Source organism: Anabrus simplex, chromosome 1, assembly GCF_040414725.1.
Source record: "Anabrus simplex isolate iqAnaSimp1 chromosome 1, ASM4041472v1, whole genome shotgun sequence".
NCBI lineage: Eukaryota > Metazoa > Arthropoda > Insecta > Orthoptera > Tettigoniidae > Anabrus > Anabrus simplex.
Window position 1 is genome coordinate 1,358,783,381 of NC_090265.1, and position 25,759 is coordinate 1,358,809,139.

General features: G+C 37.0%; 1 protein-coding gene across 8 annotated transcripts in view; it reads left to right on the forward strand.

Moving 5' to 3' along the window:
* LOC136858342 (transcription factor SPT20 homolog) overlaps positions 1–25,759 on the forward strand; it is a 615,333-nt gene that overhangs the window by 204,925 nt on the left and 384,649 nt on the right. For all 8 annotated transcript variants that reach the window (XR_010858631.2, XM_067137808.2, XM_067137810.2 and 5 more), the window contains one exon: positions 20,046–20,260. Coding sequence is in view for 7 of the 8 variants with exons in the window: in XM_067137808.2 (XP_066993909.2) it covers positions 20,046–20,260 (215 nt within the window). In the remaining variant the exon portion in view is untranslated. The remainder of the gene's footprint in view (positions 1–20,045; positions 20,261–25,759) is intronic.

Consider the following 25,759-nt stretch of genomic DNA (forward strand, 5'->3'; position numbering starts at 1 on the left):
AGGAGGGAGGACAAACTGCAGCCTAGCCTCACTCCTTTCTGGATTGCGGCTTCTTTTTCAAAGCCCTCAATTCTTATCACTGCAGACTGATTTTTATACAGATTGTAGATAATTCTTCATTCCCGGTATCTGATCCTAACCACCTTCAGAATCTTAAATAGCTTGGTCCAATCAACGTTGTCAAATGCCTTTTCTAGATCTACGAATGCCATGTACGTGGGCTTGTCCTTCTTGATTCGATCCTCTAAGATCACATGTAAAGTCAGGATTGCTTCAACATGTTCCTACAGTTCTTCTGAAGCCAAATTGATATTCTCTCAACTCAGCTGCAACTTGTTTTTCCATTCTTCTGTAAACAATATATGTTAAAATTTTGCAGGCATGAGATACTAAACTAATGGTGCGATAGTTTTCACACCTGTCTGCACCGGCTTTCTTGGGAATATGTATAACATTCTGTCGAAAATCGAATGGGACTTCTCCTGTCTCATATATCTTGCACACTAAATGGAATAACCTTGCCATGCTGGTTTCTCCTAAGGCAGTCAGTAATTCATAGGGAACGTCATCACTTCTAGGTGCCTTGTTCCTATTTAGGTCAGTCACAGCTCTGTCAAACTCTGACCTCCAAATTGGGTCTCCCATTTCATCAGCAGCCTCTTCTTGTTCCAGAACCAAATTATCTACATCTTCACATTGATACAACCGTTGGATATGTTCCTGCCATCTTTCTGCTTTGTCTTCTTTCCCTAGAGGTGGCTTTCCATCTGAGCTCTTAATATTCATACACCTAGATTTCCTTTCTCCAAAGGTTTCCTTGATTTTCCTGTATGCAGCATCTACCTTTCCCAGGACCATACAGCCTTCGACATCCTTGCACTTCTCCTTCAGCCATTCTTCCTTAGCTACCTTGCACTTTCTCTCCACTTGATTCTTTAATCGCCTGTATTCTTTTCTGCCCTCTTCATTTCTAGCATTCTTGTCTTTTCGTCGTTCATCAATCAGGTCTAGTATCTCCTGAGTTATCCACTGATTCTTAGTTGATCTTTTCTTCCTTCCTAACATTTCTTCAGCAGCCCTACTGACTTCATTTTTCATGACTCTCCACTCTTCCTCTATAGTGTTTCCTTCAGCCTTTTCATATAGTCCTTGTGCAACATGTTCCTTGAAACAACCCCTCGCACTCTTTTCTTTCAACTTGTCTAGATCCCATCTTTTTGCATTCTTTCCTTTCTTCAATTTCTTCAACTTCAGATGGCATTTCATGACCAACAAGTTGTGGTCAAAGTGCACGTCTGCTCCCGGGAAAGTTTTGCAATCCAACACCTGGTTTCTGAATATCTTCCTAATCATAATGAAGTCTATGTGATACCTTCCTGTGTCTCCAGGTCTCGTCCACTTATACAGCTGTCGTTTGTGGTGTTTGAACCAAGTATTGGCAAGGACTAAATTATGATCAGTGCAGAATTCAACCAGCCGACTTCCTCTTTCGTTCCTTTGTCCCAATCCAAATTCTCCTACTGTATTACCTTCTCTTCCTTGGCCTAACACTGCATTCTAGTCTCCCATCACAATTAGATTCTCGTCACCTTTTACATATTGTATTAACCCTTACCACTCGTCTGTCGGGTGAGGCCCAACATTACGATATTCTCGTTTCGGTCGCATGTCGGGCGAGACCCGACATGGCATTGTATCGCCCACTGCTCGTCTGCCATTTCTTAGCCAACAAAATAAATGATGCTATACTGTACTGCCATCTTTTGGTTCAGCGTGGAACTTTGTAGAATCCTGATATTATTTGACAATCAGTCAATAATCTATTATTTAGAGGGCAGTGTCGCCATCAGCTGTCCATTCACGCATACAAACGGTCGAGCGATAGTAAACAAACATGGTCGCCATGTGTTCTTCTAGTCATATATAGTTTACTGTCCAAAGTTGTGTATATCGTGTAACACACAAAACCACAGTATTTTCGCACCTCTTCACCTTCCTTGTACCCTAAAAGTGAACTGGCGATGTTCGGCTTGTATACCGTAACCCAACATGTGTCTGATGCTGACGGCTGGCACAATCATAAATCAACTGATCCTGATTTCGAGAAATCGCCGTTTAGCCTACAAAATACCGTGAGGTATAAAACCAGGGACTGAATAGAGTTTTTCAGTTGCTTTTTACCAATAATTTGTTCAGTGAAATTATTAACGAAACAATTCGGTTTGCGATAACGAAAATCATAATAATAATAATAATAATAATAATAATAATAATAATAATGATAATAATAATTTGTCTTAAATTGGACATATTGCTTTTATTTGCTCCATTATAGCTTGCTTGAAACGTGTATAGCCTAAATACATCATTTAAAAGCAAATGATATCTCCAAAATCGTGAAAGATGAATACGGGTCATATTAAGATAAAAATTCACATTTAAAATACGAGTAGCAGAGACAACACAGAGAACTTTAATTCGAGGGGTAAGGGTTAAATCTTCTATCTCTTCATATGTTCTTTCGATTTCCTCATCATCCGCTGAGCTAGTAGGCATATAGACCTGCACTATTGTGGTGGGCATTGGTTTGGTGTCTATTTTGACGACAATAATTCTTTCACTATGCTGGTCATGGTAGCTTACCCGCTGGCCTATTTTCTTATTCATTATTAAACCAACTCCTCCATTTCCTCTGTTTGATTTTGTGTTGATAATTCGGTAGACGCCTGACCAGAAATCCAATTTTTCCTGCCAACGTACTTCACTTATACCACTACATCTAACTTTAGTCTATCCATCTCCCTTTTCATATTCTCTAATCTACCATAACGATTGAAGCTTCTAACATTCCACGCTCCAACTCGCAGAATGTCAGTATTCATCTTCCTGATGATCGCCCCCTCTCGTGTAGTCCCCACCCGGAGATCCGAATGGGGGACTAGTTTACCTCCGGAATATTTTACCCGGGAGGAAGCCATCATCAGTACATCATTCATACAGAGAGAGCTGCATGTCATCAGGAGTTAGTTACGTCTGTAGTTTTCCATTGCTTTCAGCCGTGTAGCAGTATCAACACATGTTGAGTATTATTACAAGGCCATATCAGTCAATCATCCAGACTGCCGTCCTTGGAACTTCCGAAAGGCTGCTGTTCCCCTTTCGATGAACCATTCGTTAGTCTGGTCTCTTAACAGATACCCATCCGATATGGTTGCACTTGCGGCTCGGCTATCTGCTTCATTGGGACACGCAAGTCTCTCCACCGCGGCAAGGTCACATGTTTCGCAGGGGAGGTGTTCTAAGTTATCCAAATAAGTTTCTGGTAAGATCTCTGAGGCTGGCGACCCCATGGCCAAACCATTCTGCTGATAAAGAGTATTATTAAAACAAAAATAGTTGTTCTTTAGGATTTCTTTTGTGGAAAAATTACTGAATTCCTTCAATTTACTGAATATTATATCTATGGTTTCTTTAATGGGGATACTAGGTGTTGCGGGGATACCCGTGGAGCAGAAAGAGGTTAAAGAAGGTGCTGGGGTGAATGGGTCTATATACAATATCAAAGGTGAATTAAAACTTTAACTGAAGGTTATATTTTTTCAGAACTTCAAACATAACAATTTTTCATAACAATGAAACATCAGGTACAATGACAATCTTGAAACAAGTGTAGGAAAATACAAGATCTGTGAACTTTACAGATCCTGGGTTTCACGCTCCTCGCTTTACACTTCCTGAGCTCCTAGCTCAAATTTACAAAAGAGCCCAAATTTATTCAAAGGCAGAAATCCCCTAATTCAAAGAGCACTTTCTCCCAAAATTTCAACTTCTAGCTTTCAAGAGGCATTCGTTACTCTTACAACATTTTGGAAAAGAGCTAACAGGCTCTCAGTTTCTCAAGCCTACTCAAGGCAACATCATCTTACAATCTCTGGCCTCTCAAGGCACACTTACTAATTGAAAAAAAAGTTTTCTACAGAGGTATCTAATACCCAACCTTCAGGGCCTTTGCGAAAAGAACAGGTTAAATGAACGACCCGAACATAAACAGAATGGAGGCATACATTGCGCTCCCAGATAATGAAAATTTAAAACCTACAGGGCTCTCGGCCAATGAAACGAGCTAATCCCAAGCTACTTGAGGTGGCACGAATGGAAATAACTGTAATATATTGCAAAAAGGATGCTAAATCGCAGACACCTCAAAACAAGATGAAGGGGAGCTCGAGAGGGTAACTCTCTCTCTCCGATTTACAATTTTTATGAAATTTTTACATTAGCCGAAAGAAAAGTTACATTTTAGAAAAGTATGGTTACATAATTAAAGAGCTGAACCTTTCCCTAGGATTCAACTGCGGATGTAGCAAGGAAGAAAGAAGTTATGTTGCCATTACCTTATAGATGTTCTGCTGCCGACGAAAGAGGCCGCCCGCCTCCTGCTTAAGCACACACACTCAGATAGACGACGTGCAGGGATACCTTGAGGGGTCCGTTTCTTGTTTTTTATCCACGTGCAGTAGCACTCCATTTTTTGGTCACAAATATTGACGCCACCCATACATGGATTGTAGCAGTGTACACAAAGGGACATGGTACCTTATTATATTTTTTCCTCTTTCTTTGACCATCTTTTCACATCTGCCACTGGTTCTGCTCCACTACATGTTGACAACAGGATAACATAACACACTTGCTGTCTTACCATTTCACAGCTACCATCTACAAAATTCTTCGTAGCCACCCTGTCTAAGCTTCAAATCCTATTAAAATTTACTCCTTTCAGCCTGTTGAGTATGATAAAATGGAATGGTGTGTGGCCTCCGGAGAGGCCTGGTGCAGGTCTTTTCAATTGACTCCCGTAGGCGACCTGTGTGTGCAGCTCTGATGATGGTACCTGTAAACTGCAGATTATGTTCTGTCAACTTCTCCTTCAGTCCCGCAGTTGTGTAGTAGCAGTCAAAATATACATACCCTAAGTAGCAAATGGCAGTCTCTTTACTAGTTGCAGAACTACTGAAGGCCGTAATCCCATTAGGGATGTATCACGCAAAACTTGTTCGCTAGGCAACGTAATGGTAATGCCCGGTATGCGCTTTCCGTTGCTCGATTGTTTTACATGAGATTATATGGAGTATTCCTACATTTGTGATCTTCGAAACGAAACTTTACCTTTTCATTAAAGAAATCGGGTCTTTTTCTCTATTTGTGTGTGTTGTTGACTTATTTTGAGCATCTTTTAGGTGTTCTAATTTGTTTTTCAGAGTTTTTTGCTTTCTGTCTAAGATGTTGGAAAGTTTTTCGTTGGTATACTGTTGAATTGAACTCCATTCTAATGGAGATGTAAATTAGGGCGTACTTAAGTGTACTTTGTAAAGTTGCAAGTTTAGTAACGATTTCTTTCTATATAGCAACTTTATTTCATTTTTTAGCCATAGTTTGTTTACTCTGTTTTGGAACTTTATATGTTTTTTCTTTGGGTAGACCTTAAAAACTTAGGTATTATACTGCACTTTAAACATTCTTTCAAAAACCATATACAGTCGACTCTCGATAATTTGAAACTCAAGGGACCAGAGAAAAAGTTGAATTTACCGAGAGTTCAAAATAATAGGAGTTCAAGTAACCAAGAGGGAGGTAGGGAAAAATTCAAATAAACAAAAGTTTCACTTATACTTACTCATTTCTTTCACAACATTTGTACAATTATGAAATGTTCATTTTGAAAAAAAGTCCGTAATTTTCTTTTGAGTGAGCGACTTCCATCCATCATGGTCCAATGAATTTTTTGAGAGCTGAGAAGAAATCGTCACTTGTGTCCGTTCTGAGGGCGTAGGGGCGTAGGGTAGTAAGAGCTGTCCTTGCCTCGCTTAGTGTGACTGGAATTGGCGGTTGTTCTTCTTCGTTTTCTTCCTCGTCCTCATTCAGAGAGGATAAATCCAACAGTTCAGCATCGGTTAGGGCACCGTGGACACCGATGTCATCGTCAACTTGAACGTAATCCTCAAACGTTAACTCTCCACAGTTAGGTAGAAGTCCCCATCCTGAGTCAAATTTCATAAATTTTGGAGGCTCTGATGACTGTTCCACGTTTTCAGTTTGCTTAAACCCGCACTTTTTGAAGCAGTTATAAATGGTGATAGGGTTGACATTTTCCCAGACCTTATTAATCATGATTATAGCGGTCAAAAGTGTTATGTTCGCCTTCTCACCTTTTTCGATGCTATCCAGCACAAGAGAAACAATTTCTCTGCGGTAGAGAGTTTTTAAATTTTGAATAATGCCTTGGTCTAATGGTTGCAATCTTGATGTCGTGTTGGGTGGAAAGAAAATCAATTTTACGTGGTCTAATGGTGGTGGGTTATTATGTACGGTGCAGTGGTCCAAAAACAGCAAGATTTTGCATTTTTCCTTTTTCACGTCACTGTTAACCGAGGTCAGCCATTCATTAAACAACTCTGTCGTCATCCATGCTTTTTTGTTTGATAAGCTGTGGGCAATGATTTTATTCCTTTGAAGCAGTGTGGTTTGGCAGATTTCCCTATAATGAGTGGTTTCAACTTTTGAGATCCGTCCATTTTACGTGCTAGAAGGACAGTTATTCTTTCCTTGCTCAGTTTTCCTCCATGACACTTCTCGTCTTTGAACGTCAGGGTGCGATCGGGAAGACATTTATAAAAAAGCCCGGTTTTGTCTGTGTTGAATATGTTCCTTGGGTCATAGCCATTCAAAAGTTCATTTAGTTTGTCAATCCATTCGGAACAAATGGAACTATCCACGCTGGCACACTCTCCGCAGATCTTTTTAAATGTGATGGCGCGTCGGTTTTTGAAATTTGAAAGCCACCCCTCACTTGCTGCAAATCCTTTAATCCCGAGAGACTGCGCAAAAGACTTGGCTTTTTCCTTCAACATGAAACCGCCCAGGGGAACGTTTTGTCCTCTACACTGATGAATCCACTTAAGCAAGCACTCTTCAAGACTAGGAAATTCACCCTAACGTGACCTTTTTCTACTTGCACTTAAGGCACTTTCGGTGACGCGATCTTTATTTTTCAAAATCATCAACCATGTTGATGATAAAATACCAAACTGTTTGGCGACATTTTTTTAAATTGTCCATTCTCCACAGCTTGAATCACACGGGGTTTTTTTTTTCACTTATGGAAAGACACTTGTTCTTTCTTGAACTCATTGTGATGCTTAAAAATTACACAAATCAAACGTTAACATACTGTACCACACTTTAACGTTTGAAAGAAGACTCACGACTGCAACTCACTCATACATCTCATTATTGATGTAAACAAAGGACAGGTCTGTGCACGATAACAATACATACTGTAATCACCGACTTCAAATTATGGAGAGTAGGGAAGTCCGACTTCAAATTATAGAATGTCGGCGAGCAAGATGCCATTCCTACCACTTCAAATTACCGAGGGGACCAAATGAAATTGATTTTTTTCAATTTATGAAGTATTTTTCAAGGGACAAGGAGAAAACTTCAAATTATCGAGAGATTCAAATTAACGAGTGTCAAATTATTGAGAGTCGACTGTATCTTTAGCAACGTTACTGACTTTAACCTTGAGGTTAATATACTTGTTTGTCTTATTTTTTGCCTGGTTGGCTATCACATTACATGTAACTAACCTCATGATTAGACCTGTGTTGAAATTTGCTATAATATGCTTACAATATTGTGATTTTTTATTCCACCTTTCCAATACAATTGGTTTCATGTTGTTAAATCATAATGCTACAACACTATTTTATAGGGACATGTTTAGCTTGAATTTCAAGCATCCTCAGCCTATGTAATCATCTCAAGGTTAAGACCTGTCATATTTGATTTGCTTTTACAAATTTGTGCTTAATTATAATTCTAAAATTAAGTGATGAAATAGGGCTATATAAATATCGGAATTTGTGAACACATTAATAGTTTAACAATATGAATAACTGTACTAAAATTGGAATATCCGCTAATTCTAAAGACACTGATGTCCAAAACTCATTATCTTCAAATGTTGAAAATTTGGCTAAAATTGTTTTCTCAAAGTTCTAGTTTATTAAAAACAATTGTAATTTGACTTCTATGTTAAAATTTGAATCGTTGGAATTCAGCTTCAGGTTTTAATTTTGAGGCTTACTCTGTAATTTATTAGTTTTGAACAGTAAAATGTTGAATTAGGTAATTTCATCGAACTAGTCTTGTTTTGATGATCAGATTTTCCTTTGGTAGTAGTTTGTATTTATGAGGGTTTAGTCAAAAGGGACGCCAATCCAAAATCTTGAAGTGTTGATTTGTTTCTTTCATAATGTTTGAATGATGGTGCATCGGCAACAAAGGAAATTTATGTGAATAATGTTGTGTGTTATTGTGCTTTTACAGTGATCTGATGGTATGTATTCACTTACCCCTTTGACTGCTACTACAAAACCTTGTGGTATTTGTTACATTACAGTGACTTATCTGTTGTGGTTCTACTCCTTGTGTTATACGTATGAAGAAGCTGTTGTAAAGGACGGGTAGGGGATTTAGGGGAAGGAATATTAGGCGGGGCGTTAGACATTGGCGTATCATGTGGTGAGGAGCCCTTATCTGTTGTCGAGGTGGGGGTAGGGTAGGAGACAGCAGGCAGGACACTGGACCTTGGCGTGTTGTGTGGAGGGGAATCTTTATGCGTTGTCTAAGTAGTTTCTGTGGTGGGAGTTTTCAGATTAAATATCTTTAAGAATTTACTATTATCTCATTTGAAAGTTGTAGTAATATTGGCAATTGCTCTATTAACAGACTTTTTATATCGACTGCGTCATTCAGGTTTTTTGGCCTTACTGCTACTACCAAGTGTGTTCATGTAAGCAACATAAAACATACAGGATTTACTATGACAAATGAAATTACATTAAAGCAGTATTGCCAGAACTAAAGTGTGACAACACAGCACTCCATTATGCATTGCCTGTTGGGAAACCTAGTCCTCACAATTGTGCATGTCATCATTCTAAACCTCATGTTATTATGTACAATGTTATATCTTCACAATTTACTTTCACTAACCAATTTAAGACTTCATTGATTACATTCTAATAATATTTGATAAATCTTATGAATTAATATGAATGTATAAAAATAAATACCTTTGGCATTTCTGCTTCCCACCATCTCTCTGATCGACTGTATTTTTAAATACTTCTTCTTGCACCCTGGCGGTCAAGCGCTACCTAAAAGCAACTGAAGTACATGCCACATGTTTCGCACATGCACTGCAGTCTGGTGTAGTGCCAAAAAAAACTTTAATATTGCACCTGTCCCGGGCTCATCAGGGCATTATTTAAGCAACTCAGTTTCACAAATAAATATTTGAATGGAATTCTTTGGGTGAAAAACTTCAGAAATCAATTCCCAGGTGAGGAAGTCTCATCCTCCCTAATTTCACTGTCTCAAAGGCTAAGCTCAAGAGCATATGGGTCAATGGTCTGTTCGATAAAATGGGCATTAATTTAAATATATTGAAAGTAAGGTGTTCTATGACATGAGAGGAATATGCTAGACTGCTAAAATGAGAAGAATGTTTGTTCCCAAATTAACAACATGAAATTTTATTAACTGACAGTGTCATAGGATTAAATGTGCATGAGAAAGTGCCATATTGTTACATACAAGGAATTTAAATATATGGAGCAATGCCATAATATCCCTTTCAGTCCATAATACTGCTGATTATCATTTAGCAATCTCCATCACTGATTAACACACACTTCTGATTATAACACGTCACATTACATAAGGGTGTATCCCTTTTATTATCATCAGAACCTGATAGTATCCATTAGAGTAAGGTGTAAACCAAATACATATTTTTACACTTGTAGATCCCGCAGTACATTTCTAGAGCATGGTTTTTTTAATTCATTTCTATTCAGTGAAAATCACCTTACCGCCTCTTGCACATAACGTTATTTGGATCATGCTAATTATCATATTACATCACTACCTATATGTGTGTCTCTCCAGGGGGCCATCTTATCCTATGATAACATAATGCAGACCTGTACAACATTGATGTTCTGTAAATCTCCATAACATCATAAACAACACAAATACATGAATATAACACACACAGAAATAATCAACTACGTGAAAATACATCGAAATATTTGACACTTCACACACTTAAAATACTTCTTGAGACATGGCCTTTCCAGGTCTCTTGTTCACACAGATATGAAGGATGAGTTTTCCACCTAATCAATACTTTATTTTACAAAATGTTTAGAATTATTTACATTAAAACAGTACCGGTTTTGACCTGTAAATAGGTCATCATCAGCTGTTGGTGAACCTGCTTAATAGCGATTGTACATAACAAAACATTACTAAAAACTAATTAAACAAGAATGCCTTATTCTAATGTAATACTAATGTTATGATATATACATATAGTACAATTATAGGGTTTTGACTTGTTGGAGTCCCATTCAAATATCTATGCTGTTGCCAACATTACGTCAAACAAGATATATACATATGGTACAATAAAGGGTTTTGGCATGCTGGAGTCCCATGAATGTCACATATTCCAAAAATTGTATAGCTGAGGTTAAAAATAGGGTGTTCTTAGAGAATAAAGGGTCACTGACGTTTTCGTGTCAAGTTCAAATATCTATGCAGTATGCCATCATTATACCCAGCTGTTGTATAGATAGAATCAAGGTGCATTGTTGGGCCACAATTTTGCGGGGGACGTTGCGTTCAGTAGATTCAGGTTCTGTAGCTTGTTTAACAGGTACTATGTTCATTCTTAGTCTATGTTGTTACATGCTAGTTTTCAGGATCCTTGTTGAGGCATATCATGCTATGTATGACATACTGAAATTAAAGAAATTAGGTTCATACTTGTATTTACAATCAGGTAAATTCAAAAATCTGAGAAAGAAAAAGGAGGCAGGAATTAGAATAAATGACAGAGAGTGCTTGCTAAATGGTTTGTGTGCTATAGAGTGTGTGTTACTTACCTGTGGGCTGGACATGTCCTTAAGTATAGTTGGGAATGTGCTGCACACTGTTGCATGTACGTCGTGTGGCTGTCGTAGGGTTCAGATTGAGAGGTGGTGGGGAGGGGGAAGCAGCCTCTGGAGGTGGTGAGGTGGGTGTGTCTTTTGGATTGTGTGTGGGTTTGTGTCTGTTGATTCTTTTTAAACATGTGTCTTTTAGAATGGGAAAAATGGTGCAGTAGTTTTCACACTTGTCAGCACCGGCTTTCTTGGGATTAGGTATAACAACATTCTGTCGAAAATTGGATGGCACTTCTCCTGTCTCATACATCTTGCATACTAAATGGAATAACCTTGCCATGCTGGTTTCTCTTAAGGCACTGAATAATTCAGAGGGAATGTCATCATTTCCAGGTGCCTTGTTCCTATTTAGGTCTCTCACAGCTCTGTCAAACTCTGACCTCTAAATTGGGTCTCCCATTTCATTAGCATCAACAGCCTCTTCTTATTCCAAAACCAAATCATCTACATTTTTACCTTGATACAACTGTTGGATATGTTCCTGCCATCTTTCTGCTTTGTCTTCTTTCCCTAGAAGTGGCTTTCCATCTGAGGTCTTAATATTCGTACACCTAGATTTCCTTTCTCCAAAGGTTTCCTTCATTTTCTTGTATGCAGCATCTACGTTTCCTAGGACCATACAACCTTTGTCATCCTTTCACTTCTTCTTCAGGCATTCTTCCGTAGCTACCTTGCACTTTTTTTCCACTTGATTCTTTAATCACCTGTATTCTTTTCTGCCCTCTTCATTTCTAGTATTTTTGTATTTTCGTAGTTCATCAATCACGTGTAGTATCTCCTGAATTATTCAGATTCTTAGTTGATCTTTTCTTCCTTCCTAACATTTCTTTAGCAGCCCTAGTGACTCATGACTATACACTCTTCCTCTATTGTGTTTTCTTCAGCCTTTTCATTTAGCCCTTGTGCAACATGTTCCTTCGTACAATCCCTTAGTTGTAGATGACAGTATAATGAATTACATCACGAAACTCGATACTCTCAAATGTAATTTGGGACGAAAGAAGAAGCGGTCTTCTTTACACATGTTTCGTACACACAAGTGATGATGTGCAGATTACTGTGTATTTTAAAAGATAATTATGTTTCTTAATTTGGAATCAAATTCTTGACAATTTTTGTGCATTTTAAATTTTTTATGTAAATACTGATGTGCATAGTTTGTGTCTGCTGGCTAACACATTGCACAACCACTGTACACTTGACTCCATCTCTGGAAAACACCAATATTTATTTATTTATTTATTTATTTATTTATTTATTTATTTATTTATTTATTTATTTATTTATTTATTTATTTATTTATTTATTTATTTATTTATTTATTTATTTATTTATTTATTTATTTATTTATTTATTTATTTATTTATTTATTTATTTATTTATTTATTTATTTATTTATTTATTTATTTATTTATTTATTTATTTATTTATTTATTTATTTATTTATTTATTTATTTATTTATTTATTTATTTATTTATTTATTTATTTATTTATTTATTTATTTATTTATTTATTTATTTATTTATTTATTTATTTATTTATTTATTTATTTATTTATTTATTTATTTATTTATTTATTTATTTATTTATTTATTTATTTATTTATTTATTTATTTATTTATTTATTTATTTATTTATTTATTTATTTATTTATTTATTTATTTATTTATTTATTTATTTATTTATTTATTTATTTATTTATTTATTTATTTATTTATTTATTTATTTATTTATTTATTTATTTATTTATTTATTTATTTATTTATTTATTTATTTATTTATTTATTTATTTATTTATTTATTTATTTATTTATTTATTTATTTATTTATTTATTTATTTATTTATTTATTTATTTATTTATTTATTTATTTATTTATTTATTTATTTATTTATTTATTTATTTATTTATTTATTTATTTATTTATTTATTTATTTATTTATTTATTTATTTATTTATTTATTTATTTATTTATTTATTTATTTATTTATTTATTTATTTATTTATTTATTTATTTATTTATTTATTTATTTATTTATTTATTTATTTATTTATTTATTTATTTATTTATTTATTTATTTATTTATTTATTTATTTATTTATTTATTTATTTATTTATTTAAAACATGATCAGCAACAGTATAATGCGGAATTACAAAGATCCGAGCTATGTACAATAGATATGAATCTAACATGAAAGATATATAAATATTTGCAAAGGACACAAATATACACAATAAAAACTGTACAATCATATATAATACATATTTACGTCAACTCACATGACTGGTCCACACACTGAACTACTCAACACAAAGCACTAAACAGTGACATCATTACTCCTTGTTTGTGACAAGCCTGCTTTTATATACCTAGTAATTTTTAATTTTGTGTGGCTATTTCTAGCCGAGTGCAGCCCTTGTAAGGCAGACCCTCAGATGAGGGTGGGCCGCATCTGCCATGTGTATGTAACTGCGTGTTATTGTCGTGGAGGATAGTGTTATGTGTGGTATGTGAGTTGCATGGAAGTTGGGGACAGCACAAACACCTTGTCCCCGAGCCAAGGGAATGAATCATTTAAGGTTAAAATCTCTGACCCAGCTGGGAATCGAACCCAGGACCTTCTGGACCAAAGGCCAGCACGCTAACCATTTAGCTATGGAGCTGGACTATATGCCTAGTGATAAGGTTCTAGTATCTTTGGGGTGTGGCCAGAATAGTACCATTCTAGTTTTGCCTTCCAGAAAATCCATGGAGACACCAGATGGAAAGTACAATAGGGGAGGCTATCAGTGCCCTTTGTACTGTGACAGTTAGCACTATTAGCCGCTGTTCTTTGGGGCCCGGGTTCGATTCGTGTTACTACCAGAAATTTAAGAATGGTAGGAGGGCTGGTATGAGGTTAAAATGGTGCATGCTGCTCACCTCCATTGGCGATGTGTCTGAAAAGAGCTGCACCATCTCAGGATAAGGATACGAGTTTACTTACTAGGCCAACCGGGTATTCCCCTGCCTGACTCACCCATCCCTTCCCTGAAATATTGGAGGGAGTGCTTCTAGAAGTCTGGTAGACACATGAGCACATAATATATTTTTTTACACTTTTTCACATAATATATATCTTTGATCTTTGCAGATAACTAATATGTACTACTTTCTGTTTGATAAGTTGCTTTACACTGTTCGGCATAGGTTCTATGTCTGCTTTGAGCACATATTTTTAAGTTCATCATCATGAAACCACACAGTAACTACAGACTCAGTCATGCATTTGTTTGTGGAACAGTGAAACGTACATTCTTCTCACTGAAGAATTTCTTTACTTTCTTCGAAATATGGCAAGGAGCCAGATCTTGCTGAAAAGTTCTGTCACCATCTGGAAACCTCTTCTGCAGTTTACCAGCAACACTCCTATCCAGTATTTGGATGTACTGGTCAGATTTCATCGTTCTCTTGTCAATCAATCAATCAATCAATCAATCAATCAATCAAACACTCACTACTGATCTGCATTTAGGGCAGTCACCCAGGTGGCAGATTCCCTATCTGTTGTTTTCCTTGTCTTTTCTTAAATGATTACAAAGAAATGGGAAATTTATTGAGAATCTCTCTTGGTAAGTTATTCCAATCTCTAACTCCCCTTCCTATAAATGAATATTTGCCCCAATTTGTGTTCTTGAATTCCAAGTTTATCTTCATATTGAGATGTTTCCTACTTTTAAAGACACCACTCAAATTTATTCGTCTACTGATGTCCTCCCACGCCATCTCTCCACTCACAGCTCGGAACATACCACTTAATGTAGATGCAAAAGGGTTTATTGTGTCACCTATTCAATACATTATAAATTTTCAAACACTTAGGAATTTATTATTAATTCCGTTTGAGACATGGTTCGCCCTTCATTGATGGCATCATCAGTCATAGTACCTCGTCAAGGCATAAATCAGATAACTGATTAATAATTAAATTGTAAACATTAAGATACATTACAATGGGAAAGTTAAGCAGAAAAGAATAACTTGTTTAGTGATGATGCAGTTAGACAATATAAGTTTATAGACACAGTAGTCGGCACCAATGCGTAAAATCACTGGGTATTTTAGCAGAGTCCAGCAGTGGTGGTCTGAAGAATAATTGACGCTACTCATTAGAAAATCGTAGGAAATTATGAAGTTTATACAAATATTTACATTGAAACAGTTAGGGGAGAAAGGGTATAAAGTATCTGGCGTCAGTGTTCATAACACTCATTACTGTCATTGGTTGAACGTTTACTGGTTGACAAGGGTAACTATACAGTAAATTTACAATATCCAAATGAACAGTTGAGAAATTATAAGCTTATATACATATTTACAAGAGAGCAGCTTGATGAGAAAGGATATAAAAATATCTGGCATCAAGTGCGTCCCGTTGTTTTAGTCGTTGGATGACGATTGCAGCATTAACACATCAGTAATACGCAGAGCGGTCCCACCTTAGCTTATAACCACAGGGGGCAGGGAAAAATATTCCACCGTTTTTTCAGGAATGTCAGATGAGGTTCTATAGGCGTAGTCATACTGGAAGTTGTCTGGTTGAAGTCCCGGGTTCATGAATGTGGCTTAATAAGTACGGTGAAATTGGTCGGCATGGACAGAGACTCATTGGCTGTCACTGAGTACACGGTGCATTTGAATGACAACAATGCCGGCAGTTATTTGTTGATAATTGTATTTACTGGGAATATGTTGCGGGTTAGAATCTTTTGCTTTTTAGTTTTGTAGACTTCATGTAGCTTTGAATACTATAATCCACAGTGGAGGGATTAAAAATACATTACTACAGAGTCAAAGCGTCATAGCTGGGACGAGGCATCTTCTTTTTCTGGTTGTGAAGGGGAGCCGTAGTGGCACGCCATGTTCGTTCCGTTGTGTGCTGGATTCTAGCGTGTTGTTAAAAGTTGACTATGAAGGAGGCTCAGTTGGTACCGACTGAGCCTCCTTCATAATCAATCAACACTCACCAACAAATAGCCTCTCAGTGACAAATCAGATAATTTCCACTTCATACAACACAACTTTTAACAACACACTAGAATCCAGCGCACACCGGCACGAACATGATGTGCCACTACGGTTCCTCTTCACAAACAGAAAAAGAAGATGCCTCATCCCAGCTATGATGCTCTGACTCTGTAGCAATGTATTTTTAATCCCTACACTGCGGATTATACCATCAGCAACTCCATTCTATTTCTCCAGGCCAGCAGCACAAAACAATAACTTCGTCCCGAGGTCCTTCATATTTTCATTTACGGAATAATATCAATTTAAAGTCTCACTAGCATCTCACACTGATGTTTTCACATAGTATTCAAAACTATATGAAGTCTACAAAACTAAAAAGCGAAAGATTCTAACCCGCAACATATTCCCAGTAAATACAATTATCAACAAATAACTGCCGTCATTGTTGCCATTCAAATGCACCGTGTACTCTGTGACAGCCAATGAGTCTCCGTCCATGCCGACCAATTTCACCGTACTTATTAAGCCATATTCATGAACCCGGGACTTCAACCAGACAACTTCCAGTATGACTACGTCTATAGAATCTCATTTGACATTCCTGAAAAAACGGTGGAATATTTTTCCCTGCCTCCTGTGGTTATAAGCTAAGGTTGGACCGCTCTGCGTATTACTGATGTGTTAATGCTGCAATCGTCATCCAATGACTAAAACAACAGGACGCACTTGATGCCAGACATTTTTATATCCTTTCTCACCAAGCTGCTCTCTTGTAAATATGTATATAAGCTTGTAATTTTTCAACTGTTCATTTGGATATTGTAAATTTACTGTATAGTTACCCTGCCAACCAGTAAACGTTCAACTAGTGGCAGCAATTAGTGTTATGAACATTGACGCCAGATACTTTATACCCTTTCTCCCCTAACTGTTTCAATGTAAATATTTGTATAAATTTCATAATTTCGTATGATTTTCTAATGAGTAGCATCAATTATTCTTCGGACCACCACTGCTGGTCTCTGTTAAAACACCCAGTGATTTTACGCATTGGTGCCGACTACTGTGTCTATAAACTTATATTGTCTAACTGTATCATCACTAAACAAGTTTTTCTTTTTTGCTTAACTTTCCCATTGTAATGTATCTTAATGTTTACAATTTAATTACTAATTAGGTACCTGATTTATGCCTTGACGAAGTACTATGACTGATGATGCCCTCAATGAAGGGCGAAAAATGTCTCAAATGGAATTAATAATAAATTCCTAAGTTTTTGAAAATTTATAATGTGTTGAATAGGTGACACAATAAACCCTTTAGCATCCCTCATTCATTATCTACAATACGGATTAACAATGATATTTATCACTTGCAACATATCACTTAATCGAGCAGCTTGTCTTCTTTCTCGCAAGTCTTCCCAGTCCAAACTTTGCAACATTTTTGTAATGCTACTCTTTTGTCGGAAATCGCCCAGAACAAATCAAGCTGCTTTTCTTTGGATTTTGCCAGTTCTTGAATCAAGTAATCCTGGTGAGAGTCCCATACACTGGAACCGTACTCTAGTTGGGGCCTTACCAGAGACTTATAAGCCCTCTCCTTTACATCCTTACTACAACCTCTAAATACCCTCATAACCATGTGCTGAGATCTGTATCCTTTATTTACAGTCATAATTATATGATTACCCCAATGAAGATCTTTCCTTATATTAACAACAATGATCCCCAAAAGGAACTTTCACCCTATCAACGCAGTAATTAAAACTGAGAGGACTTTTCCTATTTGTGAAAGTCACAACCTGACTTTTAACCCCGTTTATCATCATACCATTGCCTGCCGTCCATCTCACAACACTATCGAGATCACCCTGCAGCCGCTCACAATCTTGTAACTTATTTATTACTCTGTACAGAATAACATCATCTGCAAACAGCGTTATCTCTGATTCCACTTCTCTACACATATCATTGATATATATATAAGAAAACATAAAGGTCCAGTAATACTGCCTTGAGGAATTCCCCTCTTAATTATTACAGGGACAGATAAAGCTTCACCTACTCTAATTCTCTGAGTTCTGTTTTCTAGAAACATAGGCACCCATTCAGTCACTCTTTTGCCTAGTCCAATTGCACTCATTTTTGCCAGTATCCCATGATCTACCTTATCAAATGCCTTAGATAGGTGAATCACAATACATTCCAATTGACCTGAATCCAGGATATCTGCTATATCTTGCTGGAATCCTACAAGTTGAGCTTCAGTGGAATAACCTTTCCTGGTCCTTCATGTGTGAAACCCCTCCAGAATTCTTTCTTGTGTTGTATTTTATGATCAATTGCAAATATGCTGGAGTTGTTGGCTCATTCTTCAATTGGCACACACATTGAACCCTCTGTTCCTGCTCTTCAAAGTGACTTTCATCAGAGAAAAGAATTTTCTTTCAGGGTTCCATTGTCCAATCCTGATGACTACGTGCCCACAAAAGATGGTTCCTGGACATTTCTCCTGTTAGAAGATGTTTCCGTACAGGTTTGCTGGTTTTTCTTCCAGTAGCCAGAAGTCTATCATGTACATCAGAAATGTGCAGATTCATTCCCGTTTCTCCCATTTTCCAAGGCAAGTCCACAGCAGTGAGCCTGGGGTTGATTTGCTTCCTCTGAGGAGAAAATGTTCATCACTGGACGTCATTTAATTTTTCCTGCCACTATTTTTTTTTTTTTTTTAAGTAAGATTGAGCCAGTCTGTTTGTGCTGCTGAATCATTCTATTAATTTTAGTGCCTACACCTACATCATATTATTTAGTAGCTAACTCTCTTTGTGTTACAGAAGTTTTCTGAGATAATGCCACAATCACATTATGCTTCTTGAGAGTTGTAACCATTGAAGATGTAGGCATTGCTAATTACACAAGGAAACCTCAAAATTCGTTGTTTCCGATTTTCACACCAGGCAAATGTTGGGGCTGCATTGTAATTAAGGTCATGGCCGCCTCCTTCCTTTCCCATCCTTGTCTCACTGAAAACCTTCAGTGTGTTAGTGCAATGTTAAAACCACTGGCAGAAAAACCTCAAAATTCCTCAATAGTGATGCATATTAAAGTAAATACTATTTTAATGTAAGACAAACGTCACACAGATTACCAGTGAATAACAGTGCAAGGAATGCGTAGAGAGTATAGGTTCTAAGAATAAGCAATGTGTAGTACACTGTCAATCAATCAATCAATCAATCAATCAATCAATCAATAAATAAATCACCATCGCCAGCCATTGGGAAATTTAATGAAAAATCTTGTTCCAATTATTTAGAATTGTACTGTAGCTACTTCGAAGAATTTATAATTTGGACGTGTGATGCCACCTTTTTTTAAAAGCCATTTTTAAATTAAATTTTTATATTAGTCAGCCAACACTATCTAATTTTGTATTGCAATTTGCTGTCTTTTAAAAAGTACATTGATTATTTGATAGAATTCTTTGAAGTACAACTGAAGGAATTGCTTTGATTCAAAGATTGCTATTGTTATGTCTCTTTATCTTAAAAAGAGTCTGGCTCCATGGCCAAATGTTTAGCATGCTGGCCTTTGGCCACAGGGGTCCCAGTTCGATTCCTAGCAGAGTTGGGAATTTTAACCATAATTTGTTAATTCCTCTGGCACGGGGACTGGGTGTATGTGTTGTCTTCATCATAATTTCATCCCCATCACGACACTCAGGTCGCCTACGGGCGTCTAATAAAAAGACCTGCACCTGGCGAGCCGAACTTGTTCTCGGACACACCCGGCACAAAAATCCATACGCTATTTCATTTCATCTTAAAAAGAAGTTATTTGCTTATTGATAGTTTGAGATTTGAGGATTTGTACTGTGTTGAATGTTTTTGTTGTTATTCTGAGCTGGTAAAGAGTTGTGTTCTTTTATCTTAATTTTCATTTTTCAAAGGCATCCGAAATTTGAAGGCTTGCAAGCTGCAAGACAGCTTGCTCATAACTTAGTGGAGACAATGCAACAAGAGTTTATGCAATTCCAACAGCAGCAGCAACAGCAACATCAGCAGCAACAACACCAACAACATCAGCAACAACAGCAGCAACAACAGCAGCAACAGCAGCAGCAGCAAAACCAGCAGCAGATTAATAATTTAGCCCTGCAACATGGTAAAAGGAATTTATAAGTACTGTTGTATGTAATATTATTATTATTATTATTATTATTATTATTATTATTATTATTATTATTATTATTATTATTATTATTATTATTATTATTATTATTATTAGACATTTTGGAAAATATCTTTTCAGTGCAACACGTTTCACTTTTCAATTCAATCACTGCTGATCTACATGTAGGGCAATCACCCAGATGGCAGATTCCCTATCTGTTGTTTTCCTAGCCTTTTCTTAAATGATCGCAAATAAATTGGAAACTTATTGAACATCTCCCTTGGTAAGTTATTCCAATCTCTAACTCCCCTTCCTATAAACAAATATTTGCCCCAATTTATCCTCTTGAATTCCAAATTTAACTTCATATTGTGATTTTTCCTACTTTTGAAGACAGCACTCAATCTTATTCGTCTACCTATGTCCTTCCACGCCATCTCTACACAGACAGCTCGGAACATACCACTTATGATATAGACATTGATCCCCATAGGGAATCTGAAATATTTGTCCTGAATGAGTTAATTTATAATACAAATATAAGTGGTCCGTTATTGGACATTATAATTTTGCAGCTAACGCATTCCTGGTTGCCAAAATTTCGACCCGGTGTGCTAGGTTGGGCTCATCCGTTCGTACCTAGCACACCTACCCAGACGTTGGCTAGTGCATACCGGTACCAACTGATGAGCTCAACCTAGCACACGGGGGAGCGAACCAGGAGTGAGCTAGCTGGAAAATCTGTATGTCCAACAATGGACCACTTATATTGGTATTACATACCACTTAATAGAGCAGCTCGTCTCCTTTCTCCCAATTCTTCCCAGCCCAAACTTTGCAACATTTTTGTAATGCTACTCTTTTGTCGGAAATCACCCAGAACAAATCGAGCTGCTTTTCTTTGGATTTTTTCCAGTTCTTGAATCAAGTAATCCTGATGAGAGTCCCATACACTGGAACCATACTCTAGTTGGGGTCTTACCAGAGACTTATATGCCCTCTCCTTTACATCCTTACCACAACCCCTAAATACCCTCATAACCATGTGCTGAGATCTGTACCCTTTATTAACAATCATATTTATGTGATTACCCCAATGAAGGTCTTTTCTTTTATTAACACCTTGGTACTTGCAATGATCCCCAAAGGGAACTTTCACTGCATCAACGCAGTAATTAAAATTGAGAGTACCTTTCCTATTTGTGAAACTCACAACCTGACTTTTAACCCCGTTTATCATCATACCATTGACCACTGTCCATCTCGCAACACTATCAAGATCACCCTGCAGCCGCTCACAGTCTTGTAACTTATTTATTACTCTGTCCAGAATAACATCATCTGCAAACAGCCTTATCTCTGATTCCACTTCTTTACACGTATCATTGATATATATATAAGAAAACATAAAGGTCCAATAATAATGTCTTGAGGAATTCCCCTCTTAATTATTATAGGGTCAGATAAAGCTTCACCTACTCTAATTCTCTGAGTTTTATTTTCTAGAAATATAGCCACCCATTCAGTCACTCTTTTGTCTAGTCCAATTGCACTCATTTTTGCCAGTAGTCTCCCATGATCCACCCTATCAAATGCTTTAGACAGGTCAGTTGCGATACAGTCCATTTGACCTCCAGAATCCAAGATATCTGCTATATCTTGCTGAATTTTATAAGCTGAGCTTCAGTGGAATAACCTTTCCTAAACCCAAACTGCCTTCTGACAAACCAGGTATTAATTTTGCAAACATGTCTAACATAATCAGAAAGAATGCTTTCCCAAAGCTTACATGCAATGCATGTCAAACTGACTGGCCTGTAATTTTCAGCTTTATATCTATCATCCTTTCCTTTATACACAGGGGCTACTGTAGCAATTGTCCATTCATTTGGTATAACTCGTTCAACCAAACAATAATCAAATAAGTATTTCAGATAATATGGTAGTATATTCCAACCCATTTCCTTTAGTATATCCCCAGAAATTGATTCCTGCTGCTTTTCTGGTTTTCAACTTTTGTATCTTACTGTAAATGTCATTGTTATTGTTACGGGGATACCTGTGGACCAGCAGATGTGAAAGAAGGTGCCAGGGTGAATGGGTCTAACTACAAAATCAAAGTTAATTTAAAACTGTAACAAAGGTTATATATATATATATATTTTTTTTTAATTTCAAAAATCAACAGATAACAATGTAACAGGTACCAGTTGCAATAAATAAGTCTAGAGAAGACAAGATTGGTGGTATAAACAGATCTTGGGTTTCATGCCCTCACTTTACAATTCCTGAGCTACCCGCTCAACTTTACAGAGATCACAACTTTACTTAAGGGCAGAAATCCCATAATTCATGGAGCCCTTGCTCCTGCAATTACAATATCCGGCCTCCCAGAGGCACTTTTACCACACTAGAAAAAGAGCTAACGTGCTCTCAGTTCTCAAGCCTACTCAAGGCAATATCAGAAAATTACAATTACTTGCCATCAAAGCACAACTTACGAAATTTGAAACAGGGGTATCTAGTACCCAATCTATTGGGCCGTAGTAGAAAAGAACAGGTTAAGTAAATGGCCCGAAACTCAAATAGAATGGAGGCGTGTATCTGCACTCCAAGATATGAAGTCTGAAAACCTAAGGGGCACTAGGCCGATGAAACAGGGGCTATTCCCAAACTATGGAGGTGACTTGTATAAGAATAATTTAAGACATTACGGAAAGGAAGAAACCCAGTTACAAAACGTAGTCACCTCAAACCAATATGAAGGGGAGCTCGAGAGGGTACATCACTCTCTATCCCCGAATTACAGTTAGAGATTTTATGAAATTTTTACACCAGCCGGCAGAACTTGCATATTAGAGAAGTTGGTTACATAGTTAAAGTTTCGGACCTTTCCCTCAGGTTAATCTGCGGAGATAGCGAAAAAGTAAGATGTTCGATGGCCATTACCTTGCTGAAGAACTGCTGCCTGATGAAAGAGGCGCCTCCTGCTTGACACACACACACTAAGTTAGATGACGATCAATTGGCCAAGAGACTTGAAAATCCGCAGTTTATAAATCCTCGGGGAAGGTTTGAGACCTTTCATGAATAAACTAGCCACACCCTCTCAATTTTATTGGAGAATTTGAAAGTTACACTCAGAATCGAAGAAGAAATACGGGATTGGTTGGAAATTAATTACAAAAATTAGGGATTGGCTGGAAGCAAAACTGGCGGAAATAAAAGATAAATATTGCCAACCCAATAATAAATGAACATCAATTATTTAAAAAAACTTATGAATACAAAACTTCTTCAAAAAAAGTTCTTTCACTTTGCAACGGGGTGCATGATCATAGTTTTCTAGCAGTGACATCTATGAGAGAATGTCCAAACTTGTTGATGAACTGAAAACAAAAACCAGTTGAAATTCACACAGTACTGGAAACTTCACAATAACAAAATTATGTCGAATTACAGTAGTGACATCTTCTGAGTAAAAGTTTAAGTAGGTCTAGTTTCAAGTTCACTGTTCCTCCTGTAGAGGAGTTCTTTTAGGCGCAAGATTTAAATGTGCGGCATTGGGGTGTACATATTTTAATACTTCTTTAGTATTTCTCACCTCCCTTATCTGGACATTATCCTTGTAAAAAATAATCTTTACATACTGCTGACTGAATACTTCTGCCTTTTGAAGATCCTCGCATACACACCCCTTGTTCATTAATGGTTCCTGGAATGTGCTTCTTTGAACCGGTTTCTGCCTTAAAGCACGGTACCTATACATACCCTTCCATTTTTCACTAAAATTTGTATGACCACCAATTATGCTTGCCATCATGTTATCCTTAGCTGACTTCTTTCCTAGATTCAGTTTCCTAGTAAGTTGCTTCAATTTCTCCTTACTTCCATAGCCATTTCTAACTATTTCTTTCCAACCTGCACCTCCTTTTTAGTCTCTTTACTTCTCTATTATAATATAGTGGATCTTTACCATTCCTTACCTTTAAAGCTACAAACATATTTTTACATTCCTCAACAATTGCTTTAAACCCATCCCAGAGTCCATTTACATTTTTATTTACCATTTTCCAGTGATCGTAGTTACTTTTTAAAATTTCCCTCATGCCTGTTTTATCAGCTATATGGTACTGCCTAATAGTCCTAATTTCAATACCTTCCTCCCTTTCACATTCATTTTTAACTATGACAAAAACAGCTTCGTGATCACTAATATAATCTATTACTTCGGTTTCTGTATAGAGCTCATCTGGTTTTACCAGCACCGCATCCAAAATATTTTCCCCTCTAGTTGGTTCCATCACTTTCTGAATCAGCTGCCCTTCCCATATTAACTTATTTGCCATTTTGTTGTTCATGCTTCCTATCATTCGCATTACCTTCCTAATTGACATTTGGTAAATTGAGATCACCTGCTACTATCACATTCCTTTCCATATCATTTCCAACATAGCTGCTTATCTTATCAAATAATTCTGAATCAGCGTCATTGCTACCCTTTCTCGGTCTGTACACTCCAAAGACATCAAGTTGTCTATTATCTGTAGAGATGGGCCTTATACCCCGAATTTCATGTTTTTCATCCTTAACTTTTTCATAGTTTACAAATTCTTCTTTCACCAGAATGAAAACTCCCCCTCCTACCATTCCTATCTCTACGATACAACACTCCAGTTCCGTGAGAATATTTCTGCATCCATTATATCATTTCGCAGCCATGATTCAACTCCTGTTACAATATCTGGTAAGTATATATCTCTTAAATTACAATTCCATTCCTTTGTTTACAATACTTCTACAGTTGAGCACTAACATTTTTATGTCATCCCTCCTTGATTTCCAGTTCCCTGTTCCCTTAACACCCTTCCCTAGGCCACCCCGTTTCCCTGAATGGGCCTGCCTATAACCCTTCTAAACGAATTTCCTAACATATATGTACCACTGTGGTTTAAGTGAAGGCCATCTGAGCACAGTCCCTGTCTCCTACCCCCCATTAAGACCTAGAAATCTCACTCCCAGTTTCCCACATAGTCTCATTTAAATCCCCAATCACCTTCCAGTCAGTATGCCTCCTACACAGTATTCCACTGATAACAATCTCCGTTTCCTTAAACTACATCTGTGCTGCATTTACCAGATCCCACACATCCCCAACCATGTTGGTACTTACGTTTGTCTTACGTTGTTAGTAGCAGTGTGAAACACTACCACCTTCTCCTTTCCCTCTTCCTTCTCTTCTACTTTCCTCAACATCTGCCTCAACTTAATTCCTGGATAACACTCTACCCTGGTTCTCATTCCTCCACACACTTTCCCCACATGTCTAACGATGGAATCCCACATGACCAGAGCCTCAACCTTACCCACCTCATTTGATCCCCTCTCTTCCTGGTCAGCCCTATCTTCTCTCACTGCTGCAGAAGCTACTTCCTTCCCCCTTTTCTCCCTCCCATGACCTTGTTCCACCTGTATTTTCCTTTCCACTAC